Below are 26374 nucleotides of genomic sequence, written 5' to 3' on the forward strand. Positions count from 1 at the left end.
TGGCATGACAAAAATACCTGTTCTGGGTATAGTTTCCCAAAATGTAGCACCATATGTGCATCAGTAAACATTATGTGTAGAGTAAATTAAACTAAGCCTTATAATTAGGCAGTAAGGAAATTACTGTAGGCCTGAAAGAGTAAATCAGCGGTGTTAAATTGCTCTCCGTTTTCTCTGAAGCACTTCAGAGTGCCATAAAAAGGCCGTGTCACTGTGATAAACATTGAGAAGAAATGCATTTGGAAAAGACAACCTAAAAGATTTCGCAATTCAAATAAGTCTTTGAATCCAGAGTCCAAGGAGTCATCTCAAAAAATTTAAAACCCAGCCCTTTTGCCACTCGTGTGTGAGAGAAAAGAAAATCATCTAACATTGAGACTTTGGGCGGGAGGATCTTTCCTACAGCAGAAGCAGTAAAGACTTTAATAGATAGAGGCTCTGGAGCAGAGACAAGACTAAGGAGAGGTTCATCTATGATGAACAAAACAACAACACTGTAAATAAAGACCAGATCAGTATTGCAGATTTTGCTTTTGCTTCAGGGATCAATATGGCTCAGTACTACAGAGTCTTATTTACAAGTGGCCTATCTTTATTTACAATGTTGGTATTTTGTTCATTGGAGTTTTTTTTGTATTATTTTGCAAAATACTTAGTACTTTCTAAAATAATGCATGTAATATTGCTTGACTACTGAGTATTTGGTATCACCCATAAAATCATGTGCCTGTGTCTCGTGTCCTACTACAAGAAACAGTAAGCAACCAGATTATTCACTACTAATCCAGGACCATAAAGAGAGAAGCTTTGTGAAATAAGAAATGCGTGTGTGTAAAGAGAGAGAGGTGAGAAAGTGGGAGAGAGAGAGAGAAGTCTACTCCCAGTTCCTGACATACAGCTTTTAAAACCCTTGTAGATTAGACACTAGTGAAATGTTTTGTTCTAATATTTGGTCTTTCATTCTATTTTTTAACACAGAATTTCTAAGGCCTTTGCAATTTCCTGACTGATAAATCTGACAGAGAGCTCCTGAATCCCTTGGAACTTCCTGGGTGATGAGACCAGTTTTTGTTCTAATGAGGAGACATTTGGGAGGCTCCTGGACCAGCAATATGATTAGTGGATTGGAACTTTTAGCTTTCCCTTCCATACTCAACCTCTGGGAAGTAAGAGAGGCTGAAGGTTGAATTGATCACCAATTGCTAGTGAATTAATCAATCAAAAGAACAACATGTGAAGGTGCAGAGAGGTTGTTGTGCCTAGAGAGAGCAGAAGCTCCCTCTCACATCCCTTGCCTTATGTATCTCTTCAAATGTATCCTTCATAATATCAATTGGTGAATATAAACTCATGTTTCCCTCTGTCCTGAGAGCTTCTCTGGAAAACTAAGCAAACATGAGGAGAGAGTCTTAGGAATCCTTATTTATAGTTGTTCAGTCAGAAGGACGGATGACATCTTAGGAGGGTGCAGTCTTATGAGACCAAGCTCTTAACCTGTGGAATTTAATCCTGGACCCTCTTTGGAAATATCAGAATTGACTTGAATTAGAGGACACTAGCTGGTGGTGGAGAGCTGGTGAGTGTGGGAAAATAATTCATACAAATTTTGGTGAGCAGGAGTGAATTCTATGGTGAATGTGTGAGTTCAGAAAAAGCACTGCAATTTTTTCTATCTCACACTAGCCTCAAACTTGGATTCCCCATCTCTCAAAATAGTTATTGTTTCCATGAAGTGGAGAGATTTGGTAGATGCAATAAATAGATGGGAGGAGAGTGAATGGCCCACATGCCTTCAGAATCAACCCCCAAAGGATGGTGATGATATCTGAGGGTTGACACTATCAGAAGCAAAGGCGGTGCAATAGAGACCTGTGACCACATCAGAACCTAGAGAGCTTGTTGTGACAGATTTTTAAGGTGCCACCACAGGTATATGAAAGCAGCATCTCCCAAATGGAGTTATATATTTGGAATTTAGCATTTTCTGAGTCTTAGAGCTGATTCTTCTAAAGCCAGCCAAGCACTAGAAAACTGCTGGGGCAAGGTATCCTCTTTCAGTGGAGATGATTATCATAGGATACATAAACTACCTAGGCAAGCAAACCTATCCTTTCAAACAATGAACCAGGAAACATGTGATTTTAAAATGGAAGGAAATTGATGAACGGGATATGTTCTGTGTGAGGTGTCTGCATGTGGGCGGATTCTTTATTTTGGGCACTAATATATGTCCTGAAGAATAAAAAAAATAAGATTTGGCAAAGATGAAAATAAATAAGCAACATACCTAAAACGTACCAATAAACTTAATGAAGAAAGAAAGAAAGAAAGAAATTATAAAAGGTCATAACGGAGAGAATTTTAAACACTCTAGGAGTCTATTGGCTATACCTTATTCACAAGAATTGGATACAGTTGTGATGATAAAGTAACATTTAAGCTAAGCTTGGTAGGAAAAATTGTGAATTTTCCTGTAAGTATAAAAAGGGTGGAAGTCTTCCTAGGTACAAGCAATGATGAGTCAAAGGCTCCACAACCTGTAAACACTGGCTGACCACACTGCTGCGGTTATGGTGAGCTACAAGAAGAGAGGCTGAGGTCAAGGAGACTGGTTACGAGACTGTGTCCATTATTTTTAAGAAAAACAGTTAAGTAGACACAATGAGAGCTCAGAAGGAGGAATAGGCTAAAGATGTATTCAGGAGATGGTATCAACAGTACTGAAAGACTGGCGGGGATTTAAGAATAATAAAGGAAGGAGTTGCATGGGCTGTAACTCTCTTGAAAAGCTGGGCAAAGTGAAAAGTGTACAACTGTGTAGGGCCAAATTAGGATAAGGGCTTTGGCTTTAAGATATCCTGGAAATTTCATTCAGCCGAGAATATTAGTCAGGGGCAGGTAGCATAAGTGAAGGGAGATTACACTAGCATCACTTCCTTCACAGTTTTTTTCCTAAGAAAGAAGCAGTTATCAACAATGGCATCCATGGGAACCAGGAAGTTGCCCAGTGATGATACCCTAGGCAATCAAGCTTCCACCAGAGCAGGTGGCAACAGCAGGCCAGGCAGTGTCTGCAGGAAAATGTCTCACTTTCTCAATTTCAGATCGATCCAACCTCCTTGGAAAATGGGGAGATAAAAAAAATATTGGCAGCCTTGATGGAAATTTTCCCTGGGAGAACTGATGCCAGAAGACATTCCAGGCAATAAAAGGTAAATTTAGCAAGGAGGGGTCAAATAGAACAGATGTATTTTGACCACAAGCTGACTACAATGATCCACTGAGCACACATTCAGCCAGAATCAAGGTGATTAGGCCTAGCAACACCTCAGTTTAGGCCATAGTAGTGGATGTACAGTACACTTTAGAATTATCTTTTTTTTTGGTGGCAGGGTCAGGTAAGAAACCCCAGCCTAAGTAGTTTCCAACAACGAACTTGGCACAACCATACTGAAATGGCATTCTACAAACATCTTTGCAGGTTAAGTCATCATGTTGTAAAAACTTCCACATTTTCCTATTTAGAAATTTCATCCTGAAAAAATATAATAGATTTTATAAAACTATTCCAGTAGATTTTCTAGGCTCAGAATCAGGATACGTAATGGCATCTTCATTGCCAAAAACAAGAGAATGTGTTGGAGACCAGAGCAAATGGAGACATTCTCTGAAATGTGTTTGGACCTAGTTATTGCAATTTACTCCATTACCTTTCCATTTCTCTTTGATTGCTAGGGGTTGGAGAATTTAGCAGAAAAGAAAAGTTCAGTAGTTGAAGCTCTGACTCATTTTAGTGTTTTATCAAACCTTCTGCACAGCTTAGTGTGTTATTTGATTAACCAATGTTGGGCAATGTACTAGACACTTCCTGTGATCTAGACTTGACAGTGAGAGAGAAATCAAGCTTGATGTCCTCCCTGGATTTCAGTTAATATTTGAATGATCATCTATATGCTGTTTATAGAAGAAGCAAACTACTTTATCTATTGATAAAGATCTTTCAAGTTTGTGATAGCTAAAACTTGGAAAAAGCCCAAATCCCCATCAACTGGAGACTGGATAAAGAAAATGTGGTTTCTTTATAAAATGGAGTACTACTCAGCCATAAAAAATAAGAAATTAGAGACATTTATAGCTAAGTGGATGCACATTGAGGCGATACTCTTAAGTGAAATAAATAGGACACACATGTGTAAATACCGAATAGCTTCTCTGGTGTGAGAAACTTAAAGTGTAAATAAGGACTAAAACGTATAATAGGAAATGTGAAATAGGAAGAAAAGGGGCAAAGGGGAAGGAAGTGGGAGGGCTAGGGGAAAGGATAGAAGGGAATGGAATTAATAGGAGAAAATGGAAAAATAGGAACAAAATCTTTGTAAATAGGGAGGACTGGAGGGGTTGAAGGGAGGGCTGGGCAAGGGTGAAAAATAAGAACCAAGAGAGACTATGTAAAAGTGCAAATTTCCAATGATGAATGTCATTACCTATACCTATACTTGTATACCTAAAATGTACCAATGATTAGAATGAATAATCGATAATGCAAAATAGGAAGAAAAGGTCCAAAGGGGTAGGGGCAGTGGGAGGGGCAGGGGAAAGGAAAGAAGGGAAAGGAAAAATGCTGAGAAATGGAAAAAATGGAAATAAGGTCTTTGCAAATAGGGAAGGGTGGAGGGGGTGAAGGGAGGGCTAGGAATGGGGAAATAATAAGAACCAAGATCAATCATGTAAAGGTACAAGTTCCCAATGAGAAATGTAATTGTGTTGTGTATCTAAAATGTACCAATAACAGAATTTAACAACAAAAAAAATAGAAAGTGGAAACACCTAAAAAAAAAAAAAAGAGAGAGAGAGATCTCGCCCATAGTGATATTTTAAAAACTGTTTCCAGTGGATGAAATCATAAACACTGGACTTGGCCTGATGAGTGTTTCTCGGGAGATAAGTAAGTGTGTTGTGGGTTAACATTAATGGCTATTTTATCACAATTTCTCTAAGTGAGAAGTGGCTTGAGTATATAACCCTTGATCAAGGGGCATGGCCAAAGAATGGACTTTCACCACCAGCTTGAACCTTCCTCTACCTATACTGCCTTGCTCTTCCTTGCCTTTTTGATTTTGATATGTGATACTTAGCTCTCACTGGGATGCTTATTTTTAAATCTAAAATCCCTTTTGGTAAATGATTATTTTCTGACCTCCAAGCTTCCATGGCAGTGTAGACATTTGATTTAAGGACCAATCCCCAGGGATTATTAGCTCCAGCTTAAAGTTTCTGTGTGAAGGACAAAATCTTTAACATTTGAAGAAATCATTATAGTATTATTTGTGCTATTGGCATAGCCACATAGCCTCATGTCCTTATGAAGAAAAACAGATTCAAATCTAGCAAAGTCTAAAAATAATTGGCCCCCATCATAGGCAGATATGAGAAAGAGACCTGAATGCCTTAATATTTCCTTTTTCTGTAAATGTTTCAGAACACATTTAGAAGTGAGATACCTAAAGATAACAACACTTTTCAAAAGAGAATCCAGTAAAGCATGACAGCTGGAGACCCAAGAGATGGTATCAACAAGAACCAGGTGAAAAAAAAAAAAAGAACCAGTTTTTGACATTCATCATTACTTTTTTGTCTGCAGGGCATACATGTCACCTCAATTCCTAGAGTGGTAGTGGTGCTATTGAAAACCACACAGCACTCCTATATATTTGTATAAACTCTCTTCTTCCTCACAAACCTCTCACAGAACAGATTAGTACGTGGGTGACCCACTTGAAAAATGCTAGTTCTATAGAAAGGTGGATGGGGTAAAGGTCATGAGCAAAGATCCCGCAGCCAGACTGCCAGAGCAGGAACTGTCACATATCTGAGTACCTCAGTTCACTTTTTATCCTGACCTGTAAAATGGGCACCATGACAATATTTCTATCTCACAGAGCTATGGTGAAAATTCAATGTGATCAATACATACAGAAAATTTAGAACCAATCCAGGCACATTTTATAGACCCAAAATATGTCATCTATAGATCAGTTTATGTTTTGTAGGCAAAGCTTTTACAAGCTCTTGCTGATGATAGCCCACCTGTAGCCATATTTATATAAGAACTGGTGTCTCAAAGGAGGCAGCTAGAAACTCTTTAATGATGATTGCTTCTTATTAATCTTGGAAGATTTTTCTGTGGTCCTCTCAGGGGGAAGGATTTTGGTAAATGAAATTTAAGTACACCATCCTGTGACATTTTTGTGTTTTTTGTTTTTACTCCTTTGTTATGTTTCCATTCTACTATGTACTTAATCCAATGTAAAAGCATTCTAATCATGATTTTATTGTCAAAAATGTTTTGATCACAACAGCAAAATTAAAGCTGTTGTCAAATTGACATTTGCTGAATCTCATTGTAAGAATCATTGTAATGGCCATTAGAAAGGATAAGTGTTATGCTTTGGATTGATTTGAAGAATGAGAGTGGTTATTTTTAGCAACACCATACCACTATGGTCATTATTCATTAACTTTTCACTGGGGAGTGTTTGAGTCCCTAACTTGCTTATTAACTTTAAAAGACTAATAAAATGATCAAAATAATAAACAGGATAAATCAGCATCCTTGTAAGTGCAGGAAAAATTAAGACCAGACTAGTTCATAGGTGGTAGGTAGAAGAAGAGCAGGCCAGTAGGGCTGGCAGACACTGGCTGCATTTTCTCTGAGCAACGGACAGACCCTGTGGGCCCCTGGGAACCCAGATGTGGAGTCAGTCAAAAGGTTTTGTTTCCACAGTGGTCTGGTTCCTGAATCACAGCAGTAACAGTAGCTCAGACATGGGGTCTACCATCCTCACAACTCTAAAATTAGAACACAATGCTTGAAGCTGGCAGTTATATTCCCATGAATCCATTTTTACTTCCAAACAAAATACTTGTAAGAGGATTCAGCCCTACCACTGCCCATCATCATGGGCTTAACTGGCAAGATGGAGCCATGCCAACCAGTTTTAAATAATATCCTCATATTCCTGTGACCTATTTTACAATTTATAACTCTCCAGTTCTTTTAGATATGTTGTTTCAAAAGAGGGGAGTTCTACTTGTTCAAAAATTCCACTTAAACAATGATGTTTTGGGGGCCTAGGATTTAGCTCAGTGGTGCCACACCTGGCTCACAGGCACAAGGTCCTGAGCTTGATTCCCTACTATTGCAAAAAACAAAACAAAACAAAACTTTTTTATTGAAAAACTTGCTTTTTAAAAGTGTCTACAAATCTAACTCTTCTTCATTAGGGTCATAATCATGATAGGACTTTTTTTTTAATTTGGTGAGGGTAGCTTTGCAACCTCAAGAGTCACCCTTTTGAAGAACATTTCCCAAACACAGGGCCATGAGGAAGAGGTAGCGGGCTTCAGGAATGGGAAATTATGAATTTAACTATAATTAGTCATGATAGCGCACATCAGTAATCCCAGCTCTTCAGGAGGCTGAAGCAGGAGGATCATAAATCTGTGGTCAGCCTGGGCAACTTAGAGACACAATGTCTGAAAATAAAATAAAAACAGACTGAAGATGTAGCTCAGTGGCAACTATGAGGTTCTGAGTTCCATCTTGGGAGTCATTAAAAAGAAGCACTAGAAAAGCTTCCTTTTTAAACTTTGATTTCATCTCTCTTTCCCTATGATTTTTCTGAATTTCACATAGAGAAATGTATGTGTACAAGGAAGCAGATCTGGATCATTTAGAGCTCTTATTTAGAATCTGCTCTCAGGAAGGTTAATCAGTAATTGAAAGTACAGAAAGTATCTCTGCTATGGGGAAGCATTCATGAAACCGCTAGCGTTCACTGGGTCACAGTTTTACAAGGGCTGTCAGACAAGAGCTTTTACCCAGGTAAAAGCCTGTTAGTTCAATTAACTAGTTACCCAAATCTAAGCTGATGATTTACCTGACCTGAGCAGATTAGTCATTGCATGTTCCATCTGCACAAGTGCCAGGTCGCTCCGATTTAGATCAGAGAAGCTATTGTACCACTACAGGTGTACACGGAGAGAGAGAAATGGTGAAGAAAGACAAAAATATCCCAACATATGGGTAAGGATGGAACTGACAGATGGGGACCATTTTAGTCCTAGAAAGGCAGATTAAGAAAGAGAAAGGTGTTTGAACCAAATTCCCGGATGTGGTGTGAAATGATGCCAAAATTGTTGGATCTTAGTACCATGAAAACGTCTTCCTGTTTCCTTTATTCCTCTGTATCTTTAAAAAGGTGAGAAAAAAATAGTATACATGGAATGATTTCAGAGGAGGATATAATCCTTCCACCATAAATGAAGCTTCCTGAGTTTGCTTCCTAGTCATTAAAAATTCCACAATAAATTCCACCTTCAAATTTCACTACTACCCTTTGGTGAAAAGAATCAACCTTTTTCTGGGAATTATAACACCAGAGTAAAAATTATTTATTCCTTCTTAATAAGGCAAAAACCTACTATGATAGCTCCAAGAGTGTAAAGAACTAAGAGTGCTGGCTTCTGCATGTAAAAGCATAATCCTTGTTAAAGCCAAGAGATGAAGATGTAGGAGGCCTCACTTCATGAATTTTGTGCTTGAAAATCTCCTGAAGGCAAGCCCTAGAGATGTTGTCTCATTGCTTTAAAAATCTGTGATTACCATGCCTTAGAATCTCTAGCTAAGGAAATGAGAATTTTCCTTGGATTCATACAATTTAAAGCTCAAGGAGACTTTGCATATCTAGTTTGGCTACCTTACATGTAAGAAAAAGAGATCAAGGCATGAAGGACCCACAATCATCCTGTCAATTTAATAATAAATAAGGACTTACACTTAGGTCCAGATACCTGATTCAATCTTTTCCTTTAACCCCTTCCCAATTTCTATTACCCACATCATTTCATATCAGACAAAATATAAGAGTAAAGAAAGGCAGACCTCAATATATATATATATATATATATATATATATATATATATATATATATATCTGGTACTACTCACGAATGCCTTCAGACAATGTTTTATTATGTATTATTTCAAGGTAAAATAAAAAGAAAATGTTCATTTCAACAGGGCTTGGTAGTTGGCCAGTCAAATGAGATTGTTCAGATTCCAGAACTATGGTGTATTCTGGATGACATTAATTTAAATGTGTCCTCACCTTCAGGTAATATTCTGAAGACAGCCCAGATGTTCCTGAGCAATAATAAAAAGTGCTATGTTTTCATTTCAACCATTTCTAAGATGCTTCTCAGCCACTCTTGCCCAGGCACCTTGTCTGTAAAGAAGTGAATGCTAGATGCAGCGGGACTAATCCAGGTCTTCAGCTGCAGAAAGTATAGCAGGTGTCATCTGGGGTTTGTTCAAGCTAACTTACAAGCAACACTCTCTTGTGTAAAAGGACATGTGAAAATGTTCCTCTTAGATGATTGAATGCCAGTCAAGCAGAAATCAAGATGAGGTTTAATTGTAACTTAATGCATGGCATAATCTCTTCTAGAGGAAGAACACTACTAAAGAAAGTAGAGTTCATCCTACAAACATAAAATAAGGCTTTCAATACATTTACCAGTATTCATACAACACTTTCAAGGTAAAAAGGAGCCTCAAACAGAGATAATTTTTCCCCCCAAGAAAAATAGACCTGTCAGACTAATGATGCCATAAGCCAACTGAATCATCCAAAGCATTGGTTCCTTGCTTCCAAACAACCATCTGATAAACAAACATTTTAGATTTATATTCCAAAGGGAATATACTGGGCCATAGACCTTAATTAGCCTATCAGATTTAGAGTTATATTTCTCATTAACCATTAGCATTTTAGTTTAACATTTAATGCCTTGGGAGTTTAAATGAGAACTACCAGAGATCAGAGACAAGTTCTTGGCAGACTGGATTTGGAAAACTTTATACCAGGTGTAGAAAGCAGTGAATTCAAGTCTTTTCCTGAGAAGAATGCATCTGTGAAGGTAGAAGCTATTCCTCGTGAATTGTTAACATCATTAGCCTTGCAGCCAGCAGATCTCTCTGCTCACTAATCTCTACTTTCCTAATAAAATGTTTCTGTGCATACGTAGATGAAATAAATCTGAATATAAGCTCAAAAAGACACCCTGAAAAAGAATATTAAGGGAAATCACTGTGAAGTACCACGCACTTAAAGCAGACACAAACAAACAAACAAACAACAAAACCTACCTGTCTCCTGAGATCTCTTGTTTTCTTGGTCATTTTGTCAATTGCAATGTTTAGAGGATCTCCTTTTTCTTTCCTGCCAGTCTGTTAAGAAAAGAGAAATAATTTCTGGTTTAGAGCTTTCAATATTAGTGATATTAAAAGTTTAAAACAATTCAGGATAAAACTTAAATTGTAGAATCCAAACAGTAAGAAAAATCAAAATAATTACATTTCATTATACAGCTAACCTGATTCGGTTTCCATAAATGTCTTTTTTTCTGAAATAAAAAATTGAAATTGATAAAAATCAATACAGTCTCAGGATGATTACACATATGTCCATATTCAAATATATGTAAATCTGCTTTCATGCTTTCCCTAGCCACTAACTGATTAAGTAAACACAAGGATATTTTGCTTTTGCTTCTAAATACAAATGTTTTATGCTTCTTTATTATGTAAGCATACATCTGAATAGAAGAGAATTGAGATGATAAAAATAAATATGAAAGGATTTTAAGTAAAGTACCAGAATTCAGAACTCTATGACAACATTTCATAGGCCACATTGCAACTTCTATACCAAAACCAAAAGAGATGCATTACTAGGAAATATAGTGTTTCTAATTTCTATTCTGCCAAGCAGTGGAATGCTGAAATCACAATAAGCAACCTACATCTTGAAGTCATGAGAAAATTTTTCTTATGACTATAACAGGAAGATCTTCTTTAATAAACTACTCACTTAAAATTTCACTGGTTAGTTTCTCAAGTTTGTTTTTATTTTTTCAAAGGGTGTAGGTGTAGAAAAACTAAACCTCCATTATCTTTTTAAAACAGCAACTAGACCCCCATAGATATAAAGTTCCACAAATACAGTTGGCATTATCTCCCTCTTAAGAGAAAATTATTTTCAAAAACTTTATCAAATCTATTGAATTTTCTACATTTTAGTTAAACACTCTACAGAATGATTTAGATTCTAGAGGTAGGAAAATTCTTGCTCCATAATCAGACTCTACAAAATTATTCAAGTCTCTGTAGTAATTTAAGTGAATGATAAAATGAGGTTGTAGGTCACAAGTTTTACATAGTGGGATCATATGTTTTAAGTTTCTAAAGAAATCAATATCCACCAGGTTTCTAAATGTTCTTTTTCAATGATAAAATCCTTGACATATAAGGCTGATCTATATACATCTAATCTACAGAGCTGATTTAAAGGATCCATTCTTCTCTGCAAATGGCTTAATTAACCATTTTCTCTGAACAAATGTCTGATGCATAGCCCTATACAGTTTTCATTGAAAAGTCGAAGAAGGGGCATATGTGTACATATTTTTCATCATCTAAAATCCTACAAATGCCTACCATTGTTTCCCACTCTCTAAACTCATAGGCTGACTCTTTCAGACCTACTCATTGAGGTTTGTATGTAGGAAGAGCTTAAAATGAAGTGGCTAGCATTGTACAACTTTGAAATATCAGCCTATAAATAGTCTCAAGAGAACAAAAGTATCTAGAGAAGAATAGCATGTGACTTTTTGTTTTCGGCAAAATTGGTGCAGCGCAAGCATGTCTTCCTTGTCTGAACCCTCACACTCAGATATGCCCCACACTCAGTAGCCAGAAGCTATTCTTTTTCCCTCTGGATGCCTTCTAGCAAACAGAATGCCAGCTATCAAAATACAGGGCTCTTTTGTGGATGTCTGGACCACAATCTTTCTGAGAACCATGGATTTCCGGGTCCCTTTCCATTTATTAGAGTGAAACAATAAAAAAAAAAAAACTTACTTTAAAAAGTTAATAGTTATGAGTTTGTTTTAAAGTATGGTGGTGATAGGAGAGTGGATTGCCATAAAAAAAGAAAAACTTCAGGACTGTTTGTGTACACAAAATAATTACTGGTTGAAGGGTGAAGGCAATGAAGTATTTGCCTCCCATTCAAAATTCAAGGGGCACAAGGGAACTCACTAGTAATATTTAACACAATATTTTAAAGTATTCAAATAAATGCAAAAATTCCATTTGGAACAAAATACTGTATCAATAAAGGGGTAGAGGAAGTGGGGGGATAAGGGACAGGAAAGAAGGGAAAGGAAAAATATGAGAAAAGGAAAAAATGGAAACAGAGTCTTTGTAAAGAGGGAGGGGTTGAAGGGAAGGCAGGTGAATGGGGAAAAATAAGAACCAAGATATATCATGTAAAGGTACAAGTTCCCAGTGATGAAAGTAACTGTATTGTATACCTAAAATATGCCAATAAACTTAATAAAAATAATTATATAAAGACAAGATCCAACAGAGAAAAAAGTTAAGAGTGGGGCTAGTGAGGTAAGTATGCAAATTTAGCATGAGATGTTAGTTTTAAATTTTAAGGTTCAAAAAACTTGGGAGATGTACTTATTCTTGTACTTTGTATGTGCTACATGTGCAGACCTTAACCCCAGAGACAACAGTAATACTCAAGATTGTAGCTAGGATTGTTACAGTTCCCTTCTGGGGAATAGAAGGACAAGATAGAAATTCATGTGATGTGTAAGGCAGAATCACTGTGGAGATACACAAAAAGTAAAAACCATAGGTCTTACCTTGACAACTGAAGAGAGGCTAGCAGAAGAAGAAGAAGAAGAAGAAGAAGAAGAAGAAGAAGAAGAAGAAGAAGAAGAAGAAGAAGAAGAAGAAGAAGAAGAAGAAGAAGAAGAGAAGAAGAAGAGGAAGAGGAAGTAGAGGAAGAAGAAGGAGAAGAAGAGGAGGAAGAGGAGGAGGAGGAACTCTATTTGAGAAGCCAAGCTATCTTACGGAGTCAAAGGGAAATTTAACTGTACTGCTAGCCCTGGGTTAGTTTAGAATAGAAAGGAAAGAGTAACAAAGGCAAAGCATGAAGACAAGAAATCACAAGAGGGGTCCCAGGAGCACAGTGAGTAGAATGTGGCAGCCTGTTCTCTATGCTACAAGAAATCAGTTTGACTAAATGTTGAGATTATTTTTACAAGAGCTTCTTTCCAGGGAGGTTATTGCTGATGATATTTTGATCTGCAAGCACAGAGAATTTCCAATGACATTAGTATTCCATGCCACTTGTGTCAGATCTCTGTGTGCAATATTTGCAATCCTGAGTTTCTCCAATCTCCAAGTCTTTAGCTCAAGCAATTCAGAAATATAGCTGACCTGGGTGCTGTATTTTTTGTTACTGTTTAAGGAAGAATTTTTACTACAAAGAGTATAGAAAATGTGGTTTACTAGCCAGAATAGTCGATTCATGGGCCATTTTTTAACTCCAACTATTGTTTTGCTTTGTTTTGTTTTGTTTTGTTTTTGCAGTGCTAAGAACTGAACACAGAACCCCAAGTATGATAGTGTTTTAGTCCTTTACCATGGATTCACTTCTGCAGACCTTTTTACTTTATTGTTTTGAAATAGTATCTAAGTTGCCCAGGCTGGTCTTGAACTTGCAAGCCTTCTGCTTCAGCCACCCTAGTAGATGTGATTACAGGCATGCAGCACTGTGCCTGGCTCAAATTTCTTTAAAGTACATGTATAGAAATCACAGTAGCAGGCCCACAATGATTGGATTTGCACACCAAACGGGGAATTGCAAGCCATTGTGTAATATTCACCTCTGTTCTGTCATGTCTGCATGTGGAAATAAGTTTAAATCATTAGCCTAATAGGACAGGAAGCCAATCCCCAAGAGACAGAGAGACAGTAGGACTAGCTTCCTAGTGTCAGCTACCTATTAATTATGCTCTGTGATATAGGGTTAATGATTTACCCCACTATTTTTATTTCCGAGTTTCCTCTTATGCACAGGAGATAGCATGATACATGCCTTATCTTCTTCACAAGGTTAGCAGTATGATCAATCATGATTTCAATGCGCTAGAAACAATAAAAGGCATTAACGTATTTAGGGTGATTAGAAAGTATTTTTGCCATGGAAAAAATAAAAAAATTCATTTAGAATCTATTTTTGGATCACCTGAACTTTGGTGAAAACCTTGCCGATAAAAAACTAGAATCCCTAAAGGAAAAGTTACTCCACTTTAAAGAGAATTATTTTACCCAATTCACCTTGAATAGTCAACTAATCTAGGATATTTTTAATAAATTAAATAAGGGGTTCGGTTCAGGTTTTTTACATAGTGTGTGCATTTTCTTGGATATGTTTGTTAAATACCTAAGGATTTGATCATCATTATGAGAAAATTCCAGTCTCTGGTGAGTCAACGAGATGTCTCCCCCAGGTCTTCCCTTGAGATTTTCCATGCTTTATAAGTTAAAACAGTTTAAAAAACTGAAGTAAATGCATTTTTGAGATTATCATCTAATAATAAAAATGTGCAGTGTTGAGTCATGCACTTAGTCCCTGCCTTTGCTGAAGAAGGAAACAAAAGCCAGTTACAACCTCTTTCTGCCAATTCCTACTTTTGCCAATACCAACAACTTCTGTATCATTCCGGCTTAGCTGTGGAAGGAAGGGGCCAGGTATGAACTAAAGCAGTCTGGAATCTGGGAACCAGAGGAATGTTGGTGACCATGTAATATTCGTCCCTGTTTCAGGGAAGCAGTCATGGCTCTGCAGAAAAGACTAGGGATCCTCAGTTTGGGATTTCTTCCATCTAAATCTTGGATACGTGCCTGTTTTGTGGGATTACGGTGACCACTAAAGAGATAGAATCTGTAATTTGTTTAATACAGCACCTGAGCAGCGGAGTTAACTCAGAAAACATTAGCTGTTTCCTTTGCTGCCTCCTCGATCCCCTTAAAGACAAGGATAGCAATGTCCAGAGATGAAGTGACTGGTTCTGATCACTTAGTTCATTAGTAGTATCTGACTAGCACTTGTGAGTCCCAGTGCAGGGTGTTTTCCACTCCATATCTAAACCATTGCCCATCTCTAAAATTCCTGGATGCTATGTTTATACAGAGCTGTGTCTGTTTCTCTTCAAAGGCTATCAACAGAATCTCAGTTTGGGGTATATTTCCTCTGCCACTTTCTGTCCACAGACCTTGCGTGACTTGCTTGGACCTGCTCCCTACTTGTCTTCTTTTTCGTTACTTGCAGGGAATGAGTCTGCAATAGAGATGGCCATTTAATAAATACTGTGATTAGAAAAAGAAGACAGGCAGGAGTGCTCTCTCACTTTGCTGTGGGCACCTTTCCTTGTTGCCATCTGTTGTGCTAGGGAGGTGCATGTTTATTAAACTTTATTTGTTTTAGTCTTTCAGTGCTATTTTACAAAACATATTCAGGATAGATCCATGGCTTGAAGTAATGAGAGTGAAGAGAATAAATTTCTTGATTTGAATTTTTATGGAGATCCTTTATTCTCCCATCCTCTGGCTCTAAACTCTAGTCCACTTTGCCAAAGTATCAGATGTTGTCATGAAGACCTTTTTCCAGTTTAGTTCTAAACAGAAGGATTGGGCCATTAACTGAAATTTTGGTTTTTACAATTAGTCCTCAGGAAAAGCATAATATTTTATTTCAGCAGTCTTGTATACTGCTAACTTTTGCCCCATTTACAAAATAAAGGCCCATCTACTTCGAGCAAAGACTCTCTCTCTCTCTCTCCCTCTCTTTCTCCATATTAATATCCATCACCCCTTAAAATACTAAGATGTATAAGATGTGTACAATGTATTTATATCAACATGCTAAATAACACACCACAGATACCAATTCCCCAGTTTTCATAATGAAATCATAAGAAACATTCATTTTTACATCTCTGAAAATGAGAATTTCTTTAAAGGCTTTTTTCATTGCAGCCCCTCTTCCCACCAGAACATGTGATTCCACACAGGTAGTCAATCATCAAGGCCCTGAGAACATAAACCTACCATCCAGTACTTTCATTTGATCCACATATGTACATCAACCATGTTCTAGGGCTATATTATTATGTGAGACATGGTTGTGAGAAGGCAGATATCATCATTGTCTTCCTTGACCTCAAAGATACCTGTAAGCATGACTGGATATATAAAGATTCTTCAAAATTCTGTGTAGCTGTGACTCTAACATATTGGATGTGTGATTGGTTAATCAAATGCTCAGACTTCAAATTGCTGTCATTTGAAAGAAATGGAAGACAAAATTATCAGACTGGTAGAAAGCGATAGTGTGTCATGCACTCTATCTCTAACACATTTTGCTGTCATTTAAACCTATGATTTAGACAACAGGAGGGAGGAGAAAAAATTATCTACTGATCCAGCACTCACCCCATAATACTTGGAAGGTTGCCCAACTACCCTCAAACCTCACATATAGAAATCATATCGTCATTAGAAATAGCACCATTATTTATAGAACCTTGAACATTTCATAATACTTCTATATTACATGTAAATCATAGTCTAAACAGGTGGACCTTTCTAAATATTTCCTTTTTGCTAAGAACATTTTTCTTGAAAGAGAAAGAGATAGTATTTCTTTAGAGTGGAAAACAGTAAAGCAGTTGCCACAAAATGAATCCATGACCAGGATACTCTGACCACATTATCACCCAGCCTTGCTAGACCTAAAGTAATAGTGGGGAGACGGAAGAGATAAAAGAGGAAAAAGAAAAGGTAATGTGTCTCTGACCTTCTATGCCAGGTCTTATCAATGCTCAAGTATATCAGAGTATAATTGGCAAGATTTCCAGGCTCTATGTATTAGTGCAGATGCTCCTCAACTCATGATATGAGTATATCCTGATAAACCATTGTAACTTGAAAATATTGTAAGTAGTGATGCACTAAGTACACCTAGTCTTCCAAACAATGTAGCTTAGAAACACAATACAGAGAAGCAGTTGTTTATTCCTCTGGTCAAATGGTTGATTCAGAGGAATGGCTCCCTGCTACTGCCTAGAATCTTAAAAGATTGAAATTAGAGCCAGGAATGATACCACATGCCTGTAATCCCAGCACTCAGGAGTCTGAAGCAGGAGGATCATGGGTTTGAGGGTAGATTGGGCTACATAGTGAGATCCTGTCTCAAAAAAAATTTTTTTTAAGAAAGATCAAAATTCAAAGTACAGTTTCTACCAAGCATTTATCACTTTCACACCATGGTAAAGTAAAAAAATATATAAATAGAACTATCCTAACTTGTGGTCCATCTGTAGAGCAATATCACAGATGTGTATATTGGGCAATGCCCACAGTATGGCTCAGGAAGATCACAGCAGGTCATTACTGTTTTCATCCTCACATCAACCTATCCAAGTTCTCTCAGCAGCAGTCCTCCAGTTTTTCCCTCTAACACTTAACCAAGTCCCCCTGGCCGAGGGATAAACTTACGAGAACATCCAAACCTGTAAGAATCAGACATAGGTTGGTAGGTTGGAGGTAGAACTTCTAGGAAGGGGGAATATTTTTGTTACTAACTTTTATAAACTGGTAGCAGATACACTTTGAGCTACTTAGGGAATTTCTGAAAACAGATCCCACATGCAAAAACGCATAGCTGAGAGAGGAAGGGAGAGGAAGAAAAAGTGGGTGAAGGAGGAAGGAAGGGAGGAGAGTTTGTTAGAGAAATCAGGGCAGGGAAGGGAAGAGAAATTGGTGAAAGGGAATGTTCGAGAAGGGGAAGAGAGAGGAGTTGAGAGGGAGATGGGGAGAGAGAGGAGGGGGGGAAGGTAAGGGAAAGGGAAGGAAAGATAAGTCTACTTTTGCAGTTAAATCAAATTGGTGCCTATTTTCTAATAGTCCATTTGAGATGCTATAACAGAAATATTATAGACTGGGTCCTCATAATAACAGAAATTTATATCTTGAAGTAATGGAGGCTAGGAAATCCTAAATCAAATTATGAGTGCATAAGGTATCAGGGAGGGCCTACTTCCTGGAGGGTAGAGAGCCATCTTCTTGCTATGGGTTGACATGGCCAAAGGGGCAAAGCTCTCCAGCATGTTTTTTATGAGTGCATAAATCTCATTCTTGAGGACTTTAACCTCTTGGCCTACTTACTTTTCAAAAGCCTCTACTTCCAAGTACGGTCACATTGGGAGTTACATTTTGATGTATCCATTTGGGGGGGATATAAACATTCAGTACTCTAACTTGTAAAAGAATTGTATTAACATATCCTTAGAGCTTAGAGTTGGTCCTGGCAAATAATAGACATTCAATAAATTGTCCTAAATCAGTGAATAAAATATTTGGCCTCCTGGGTTCAGGTACATCTAAATTCATAAGTATATTTTAGTAGATGACTTGGTGACATAAATTAATCAATTCCCCCATGTTTGTTAATGTTGGATTTCTGTCACATCCAAAAATGCCTTGACTAAATCAAAGATATTAACATACTAGGCCAAAATCATTTGAAAGTATGATAGGTGAGGGATGATCTCAGGCAATGTTCTCAACGAACAGCCTGGAACATACCCTGGGGAGACTAGGCCTTGACAGGAGATCCAAGTTCACGTATAAGGTTTTCCCCAGCAATAACCACTGACTAGCTCTAAAATTCTACTACTGTATTATCACAGCATTCCCTTTAACCCAGTTAGTCACTAACTGAGTTTGTCCATCTGTCTGTCTCCAGAGTTCAGACTGTTCTTCCAGTCTTTCTGACGGTGATGCCCAGCCCCCTGGTGTACTCTCCAACTCCACCAGACTCTTTGTTAGTTTCCTCTCTCATCATCCTCTGCATAGTGCTGCTAAAACCAAGGTTTGTTTCACTTCTTCAGTTGTCAGTTCTCACCACAGCCCTATCTTGTACTAAATTCTTGGGCCTATATTTAAGATTTCCCTTCTTGTCCTAGTCCACATCTTTAACAAAATAACTCACAATTTTTCTGCTGGTTTCAGGCCCAGTAATGCCTATCTGGAGGGAGCCATCTCCCTTCAACTAGCCATTCATCTAGAAGAGTCTCCAAGTTTTTCAACGACCAGCCCAGTCCCCCCACCCTCCCAGGGAATCTTCCCAGACCTATTTAGCCCTTGGAGAGTTCCTCCTGTGAACACACACTTCAATCAGGTACTGCACAAAATAATGCAGATGCTAACAACGTACCATCCTGAATTATTTAACAAGTCTGCATGTGGTGGCAGAACAGAACCTGAGCTTTCTTCAGGTCAGGAATACCAGAAGACTCAGCATGAAACTCGTCGGAAGTGCTTAGGAAATACTTGTACACAGATGGAAAGATGGATGGTTCCAGCAGGCACCTGGGGATAGGAAGTAGGCATGAAAGGAATGGACGATTTGGATAGCATGGGGTCCTAAAAATCAATTTCACATATTTCACTTTGAATGGATCAGAGCCCGGGAAATGATTGGTTGACATCTGTGCCATGTTACAATTCTTGTTCCTTGATTTATTTTATCAAAACAGGTGTAGTCCTCAGTGATTAATTGTCAGGCAACCCTACATAGAAGATATTTTTCATAATGCCACCCCCTAACCTTGACTGACTGCTAAAAGCCAGGGTTAACATATTCCTTCTAAGCCAGTAGGACCACAAACTGAACAAACTGCTAAAAAATGCCATTTCATCTCCACAGCTGAGATGAAAGTAGTCATGGAACATGCAAATTCCCATTGATTTCATACCTGCACACACACACACACACACACACACACATCCATACTGAATACATGATTAAGATTTCAATGAATATTAAAGTTCCATTTCATTTTAAGGGTATACTCCCCAAACCGTTCAGTTACAGTTAAAGCTATCAACACCTAAAGCATCACTAGAGACTAGGATTTAACATCATCTCAAAAAGAGGGCAATACCTGGGACCACATGTCTGAGAGTTCACAGAAATTAAAAAGTATTCAGGCAGAGGTTGCCTCAATTTCTGAAAAGAATGCTTAGGTGGAAACCTCAAGCCTTGACCCCTCCCCGTGTCTCATCTATAGCTATCACACTCACAAATATAGAAGATGCATCATCATGTTCCTGCTTTATCCAGAAACTTTTCATGAAGATATGGCCCTTTTTTCCAATTAGAAACATGAGGTTTCAGCATCAGAAGGTATAGGCCAACTGTGTTTCCTCGAAACTTTGAAGTTTCTGGAACAATATTTTCCAGAAAATAGGTTCTAAGTAATTTATAAATATGTATAGATATCCCCCTTGGGAGGCTGAGGCGGGAAGATTATGAGATTGAGAGCTCAAGGCGAGCCTGAGATACATAGCAAGGCTAAAGCCAGACTAGAGCATAGAGGGATCTTGTCTTTTTTAAGAAAAGGGGAGAGAGAGAGAGAGAGAGAGAGAGAGAGAAAAGGAGAAAAGGTATGTATAGATGCAGATATGCACGTATAAATATGTACTGTGTACAAGTGAAGTAGTTAGTATTTTAGTTGTTTGAATTGATAACTTCATATGAATATCTAGAGACAAGGTGACTTGTGCAGAGGTGTAGCTGAAGGATGGCTGGCTCCTGCAAAGGTAGAATGATATTGTTGCCCACTCTCATTCCCTCTCTACACTTTCTATACTCCTTTCCTTCCTTCCCTATACTCATTCCCTTCCTTCTTTGCTCAAAACCTGGCCTGTGTACACAGTAAGAATATGGAAATTCCTAAAAGACAAAATCTTGATGGCACACCCAAGATGTACATAACTTGAAAAAGACAAAGAGAAAGAGAAAATGATTTTTATCTTGTGAGAGAAGCTTGAGAACACTAGGTACCACATGGATGCAGCAGAACTTCTAAGCAATGGGAAGGCCCTAAATGGAATGGCTCTAGAGAACACTTGGGCCCTTTTTCTTGCCAACCCTAAGCAAAGGAAGTGACGAAAGCTATTGGGTGACAGTGGGTAGAGGAAACACAGGGTTTTAAAGTGCCACACACTTCCAATATGGTAGCAGACTTCCAAGATATCTCTGCTCATGTACCAGAACCAGGGTCACTTCCCAGTTAACTCTGACCTGTCTTGGTCTTTGCCAAAGCCTGTAAGACCCGCCCTTTCCTGTCTTCTCTGTCCACACTTGGCCCCACCAGTCCATCTCTATCTAGGAGTCTTCTCCTTCTTCCTCTGCTCTTCTCCAAAGGGCCAGCTCTGCCTAGAAACCCAATGCACAAATCCTAGTCACTAAGCACATAGCATCACTATGAGAGAACTAAGAATATATTCTCAGTTACATGGATGGTTAAAATGACTAAAGATACACTTTAACTGTTTGCCACTAAGAAGTTACATCTAGAGCTGCTGTTTTTTTCTCCTGGACGTTGAAATTCATCTCTGGTTGCCTAAGGCCTGGGTTTTTTCTTTACTTCCAAAACCTATCCATACCTCAAAAGCAAATGCCAAGCTGCCCCCCAACACCCAGGAGGCCACCACTACTGACCAGGAATGAACACAGGATGATGTTGAGAGAAGCAGTGAGAGAAGGCCTTTCTGAGAATGCTTGGGGTCTTCACCATAAGAGAACCATCTCTCAGGGCATTTCCTCACCCTTGGAACAACTGAAAACTTCGTGAGGCAAGTAACATTTTTGCAGCATGATAGTTAAAATCTAAACTAAGTAGAAAGCAGGCCAAAACCCTGGAACACATGTCTCACATCGTCCCAAATATTCCTCACTATGTGGCTCCCATAAACACCATCTGCTGTGTTAATTTGTAAAGAATTACAAGGTTCTTAAAATTACACTTTGCTCTCTGTAGTGTACACTGTGTCTATTAAGGGGGAGACTTGAGAATGCACATCACATCCAGTCAGATGCTGAGATCTTTTTCCTTCCTATGCTGGGATCTCACTGAAAGTTTTCTAGGACTGCATGGAATTTTAAGAACGGCATCCTTTTCTGCCAGTCCAGCTGTGCGCATGTGGGAGGGTGGGTGTGACAAAAAGGGAACAAAACGCACAGACCAAAATCTAGATCATATTCTGACTACCTGACATATTTTTGAACTCTACGTATGTCCCCCACTGCACCAAATCTTCAAAGAATCTGAAGGGCCAGATTGTGTAAATTCCTTAGGAGAGCCTTCCTTCTCCACAGCTGCCTTGTGACCTCCATGACCTCCTCCTCAAAGTCCCTGAGTGGTAGCTGCAGAGCCAGAGGAGAGCATCTCATCCCCAAATGTGCACCTTTCATAATGCATAGCTTTGGTAATAGGCTGCAAATGCAAACTTTTAGGTGAACTGAGCTCCCAGAAAGGGTGCTGCTAGTTTAAAAAGGTGGTAAATGGTAGTTAAAAATAAGAAAGGTGACCCGAATGTGGTGGTACATGTCTGTAATCCTAGCACTCAGGAGGCTAAGGCAGAAGGATCGCCATGACTACATAGTGATTTCATGCCCAGCCTGAACTACATAGTGAGATCCTGTCTCAAAAAAACCCCAAAAAGAAATAAAATAAAATAAAAAGTAAGACAAAAGGAAGAGTCTTAGGCTCAGTAACCTCAAGCTGGAAATAAATGCAGGTTCCTGGTCCTTCTCCTAAGTGATTATGTTTAAGTAGCCCTAGAGTAAGTGCAGGATATTTTCATTTATTTTTATTCATTTCTTTATTTTTGCAGTGCTACGGATCAAACTCAGGGTCTCGTACATGCTAGGCAAGTGCTCTCCTACTGAACTACACCCCCAGTGAACTTGTATGTTTTAATAAGCCTTTAAAAAATTATAGACAAGTTCTAGACACTGACTAATCATCTGATTAATCAAAATCTCTCCAACTTTGACCCAGGAATCTGCATTTTAATATTTCTGTGAAATTCTGTTGATCAAGCTAATTATGAGTTTGGCAATCAATTGTTGGTAGTAAGCTTGAAATAGGATCAAGAATTTACAATGAGGGCAATTCTGCTTAATTCCTAATGAATTAGTCACTATTTCAAAAACATGAGAGTCTAAACCAAACCACTTAATTAGAAAAGAAAAGCTTTGGTGCCCGAGAAATTAAAACAGTACAGAATAAATACACCCCACTATAGCATTTCAAAAAAGTCCCTGCATAAAGAAAAGGAAAGTTGCACCAGCTTTCCGAATCCCTTGCCTACCATTGCCATATCTACATACATATAGACAACAAATAAGACTAAGTAGATATGATAGACAAAGAAATAAATGAGTTTGCTGATCTTATTAGGGCATAGAGAGCATAAGGAAATTTTGTAAGATCTCAAAAATAAAACAAAAACAAAAAGATAGGCTCCTGAATCAGGCAGTATTTTATAAATGTTGACAAACTTAAGTCTACACTCTGCTGATTTCCTAACATTTTCTGAAATTTACTCCCAAATTGCTCTTCTTGTGGTCTCAAGCTCTCTGCTCCCTTGTAACTATGCCCCAGTCCTCTAAGAAAAGAACTTCCCTGAGTACCCCATGTAATCCCTAGGTGCTCACTCTGCCATCGTTTTCTTACACTGCAGCATCCTCTACATCCAGATCAAAACTGGTCTGTGCCCAACTCTGCAGACTGCACAGAATTTCCTCTTTTACCCACAATGGAGCTGTCTGTCTGATGTCAGGCAATATTTTCCTCAGACAAATCCTGAAAGGGCCTTTTTGGGCAAGTGGACAAAATGGTCTTATCCACAATTTCTGAGTCATGCATCTGCTTGTGGGTGCTTCCTGTCTTCCAAGCCCTGATTAAAAAGAAAAGCAAAGAAAAATGCAAAGGAGGAATAAAAGTTTCTGAGTGAAGATTCTCTCTTCACTTACCATTATCTAAATTGAATAAACGATCATTGTATGCAGTTATGTCATTGGTTCTATGGAATTGGAACAGGTTGACATTTGATAAGGCCTTTGTCAATTGGATACATAACAGCAGAGTGAGATGGAAATGTTGTAATCATTGGTTTGCATTTATATGAGAGGGAGGGAGGAAAGGAGAGAGAAAGAAAAAGACAGAAAGAGACAGAGAGAGATAGAGAAAATGAAAAGTTCATCTGTTATTATCTGTTACCTCTGGGTTCCCTTTCCACCAATAAATAGAGTATAAACTGTGAGGGAAAGACTGCATTTCTTTGTAACCAAAAGGAGTTTCTTTAGTACTGTCAAAAGACAAAATTACAATAATTTAGTTTAAAGATCGTGACTAGCTTTATTTTGTAATTCTAGAATCAGCAACATTTTGTTCCAGAAGAAAGAATGAATTTTTAGATAAGCTGAGAAGAATTTGATTTTATAGATAGAAAGGCCTTGAAGAAAGCAAAAACAAAAGCAATGGATTGGTTATTTCAAAGTTACTTCACTTCCAGGTGGGGACGGAAAAACAGCGTACTAAGCAACAAGTTAACAAGTTACTTCTTCTGGTCAACTTTTGTGTGTGAGGATTAATGCGGAGGGAGCTCTATTACCATGCTAATGGAAATTAGCCTAATAAAGAAATTTGGCTGCTGCCTCTCCAACCCTGACTAAATCAGAAGTTCAGATAAACGCCTTAGTTTCAGCTTAGTGCTAGGGAACTTTAGCACGAGTGACTCCAGTTTGATATTTAGCTTTGTCCATTGGACCCCATTGCAAGATCTTAGTCTAAACAATGGCCTCCAGTCATTTTTATTTAACAGTTCTCAATAAAGTCTTCTAATTAGTGATAGAGTAAATATGGAAATCAAAACTCTGTAGTGTTATCGCTAATATTTTCAGGCTGAGGCCAGTAAGGAAAGTGAATCCCCAAATTCCAGTTTATCCACAATCTAATACCAGCCTCCTTCTTTGCATCTGTAGCTATCTGGCCATGTAGAGCCATGAAAATGTACAGTGAAAGCTCCAAGAGTTATTTTAATGTCTCCAAGAGGGCTATACAGTATGACTTAGGGGAAGGGGAAATGAATCCTTTGATAAGGAAATCGATACTACTCTATTATACATTATTATGAAAATGACAATGCATATCCAATTTCTAGTATATTTTCCCTATCTGCCCCACCTTCTGCCCTTTTCCATGCCTCCTTTCCTTGAAAGAATCTTTTTGAGAGAGGAACACTGAAGATGAAACCCAGAGCCTCAAGCATGCTAGACATTCCTAGGGTTGCTACCTCTGAGCTACTCCTCTAGCCCCTCTCAAAGAGTTTTGAAGCACGCACAGACTGAAGTTATAGTTCACTACTTTTCTGTGCAATGCTGGCCAATTTCCTCACCAAATCTCAGACTTCATCTGCAGAAGAGTGAAAATGATACCTAGCTCAAGATTGTGATAAAAATAGAGACAATGGATGCAAAATGTCCGTCTCTGAATTTAGCATGAATGTGGTATCTAATAAAGAAATTCCCTACCCTGAACTTGCCTTATCTTGATAATAAACTAGTTAAGGAGTAGCACAGTGTTCAGCATCTGAATCATGGATAGATGGAATGAATGATGGTGGCCTGAATGTATAGGGATGTATAGTGGATTGAATGTATTGTTTTATAGGCTGGGTCTGAGTTTGTGAAGACTTGCCATTTACAAATCTTCAAGTACCTGTGTGATATTTAATACTCATGAAATTTTCACCAATTTAAAGTCTTCTCATGACACAATTAAAATATACAGCAAACGAAAAGGTAGAAGCAGACATGGAACCTGATATTTTACAAATAATGTAGTGAGGAATTCAAACTCTGGCAACTGTGGTTTCTTATACTAAGGAGGGGTGGGGAGCAAATGCTAGAGGTTGATTCTTCCTTTTCAGTTCTATGCATGGGTAATGAAATCATTAGTGAACATATCTCACTGATGACTTTAATCAAATGGAACACCTGTAACTGCCAAGAAGAGGGAGATTCCCCCAAGCAATGAGAGTGGATTCTATTTTGGTCTCCCTCATGGGCATGTCGAGGAAACCAGATGCAGCAGACCTGCCAAGGTTGCTTCAGACTAAATAAGATACCAAGTGGGGAGCTAGTGCACCTCAGCAACAAGAGGCCTCCAAAGATGCGTCTGACAGCCACAAAATCTTATAAGTGTCCCTTTCATTATGATGCACTGTTTTGGGATCTAGCATTAGAGAATCACTCTATTTTGTTTGTATGACCCTAGAATGTCCCTCCTAAAATACTAATATGACTGAGGAAGGCCACAAGTGTGATGTATTTACTAGTCTTCATCTATTTCTAGCATTAGGCTGTAAACATCATGGCATTATTAACTTCACCTGTCTACTTTACTTGTGTGAGTGTGTGTGTGTGTGTGTGTGTGTGTGTTATCACTAAATCCAATAGGTGGCACATGAATCAGCAACATAAATGTTGTGATGTAGGAAAATATGTAGTTGTTCCCTAAATAAGATAGA

At 38.2% G+C, this 26374-nt stretch overlaps 1 protein-coding gene and 1 long non-coding RNA gene across 11 annotated transcripts in view; one reads left to right on the forward strand and one right to left on the reverse strand.

The window, feature by feature from the left end:
* The window catches only part of Ctnna2 (catenin alpha 2), a 1179603-nt gene that overhangs the window by 253531 nt on the left and 899698 nt on the right, over window positions 1-26374 (reverse strand). For all 10 annotated transcript variants that reach the window (XM_004844636.4, XM_004844634.4, XM_087201964.1 and 7 more), the window contains one exon: window positions 10211-10291. In XM_004844636.4, the coding sequence (XP_004844693.1) occupies window positions 10211-10291 (81 nt within the window). The remainder of the gene's footprint in view (window positions 1-10210; window positions 10292-26374) is intronic.
* Window positions 2746-26374, forward strand: part of LOC110349098 (uncharacterized) — a 50847-nt gene continuing 27218 nt past the window's right edge. Inside the window, exons 1-2 of the long non-coding RNA XR_002394848.2 lie at window positions 2746-3212; window positions 5480-5584. This is a non-coding gene — a long non-coding RNA (uncharacterized LOC110349098). The remainder of the gene's footprint in view (window positions 3213-5479; window positions 5585-26374) is intronic.

The sequence above is a fragment of the Heterocephalus glaber genome, unplaced genomic scaffold (assembly GCF_053883595.1).
Source record: "Heterocephalus glaber isolate CG9 unplaced genomic scaffold, H.glaber_assembly_v1.0 deba00000470, whole genome shotgun sequence".
NCBI classification, from domain to species: Eukaryota; Metazoa; Chordata; class Mammalia; order Rodentia; family Bathyergidae; genus Heterocephalus; species Heterocephalus glaber.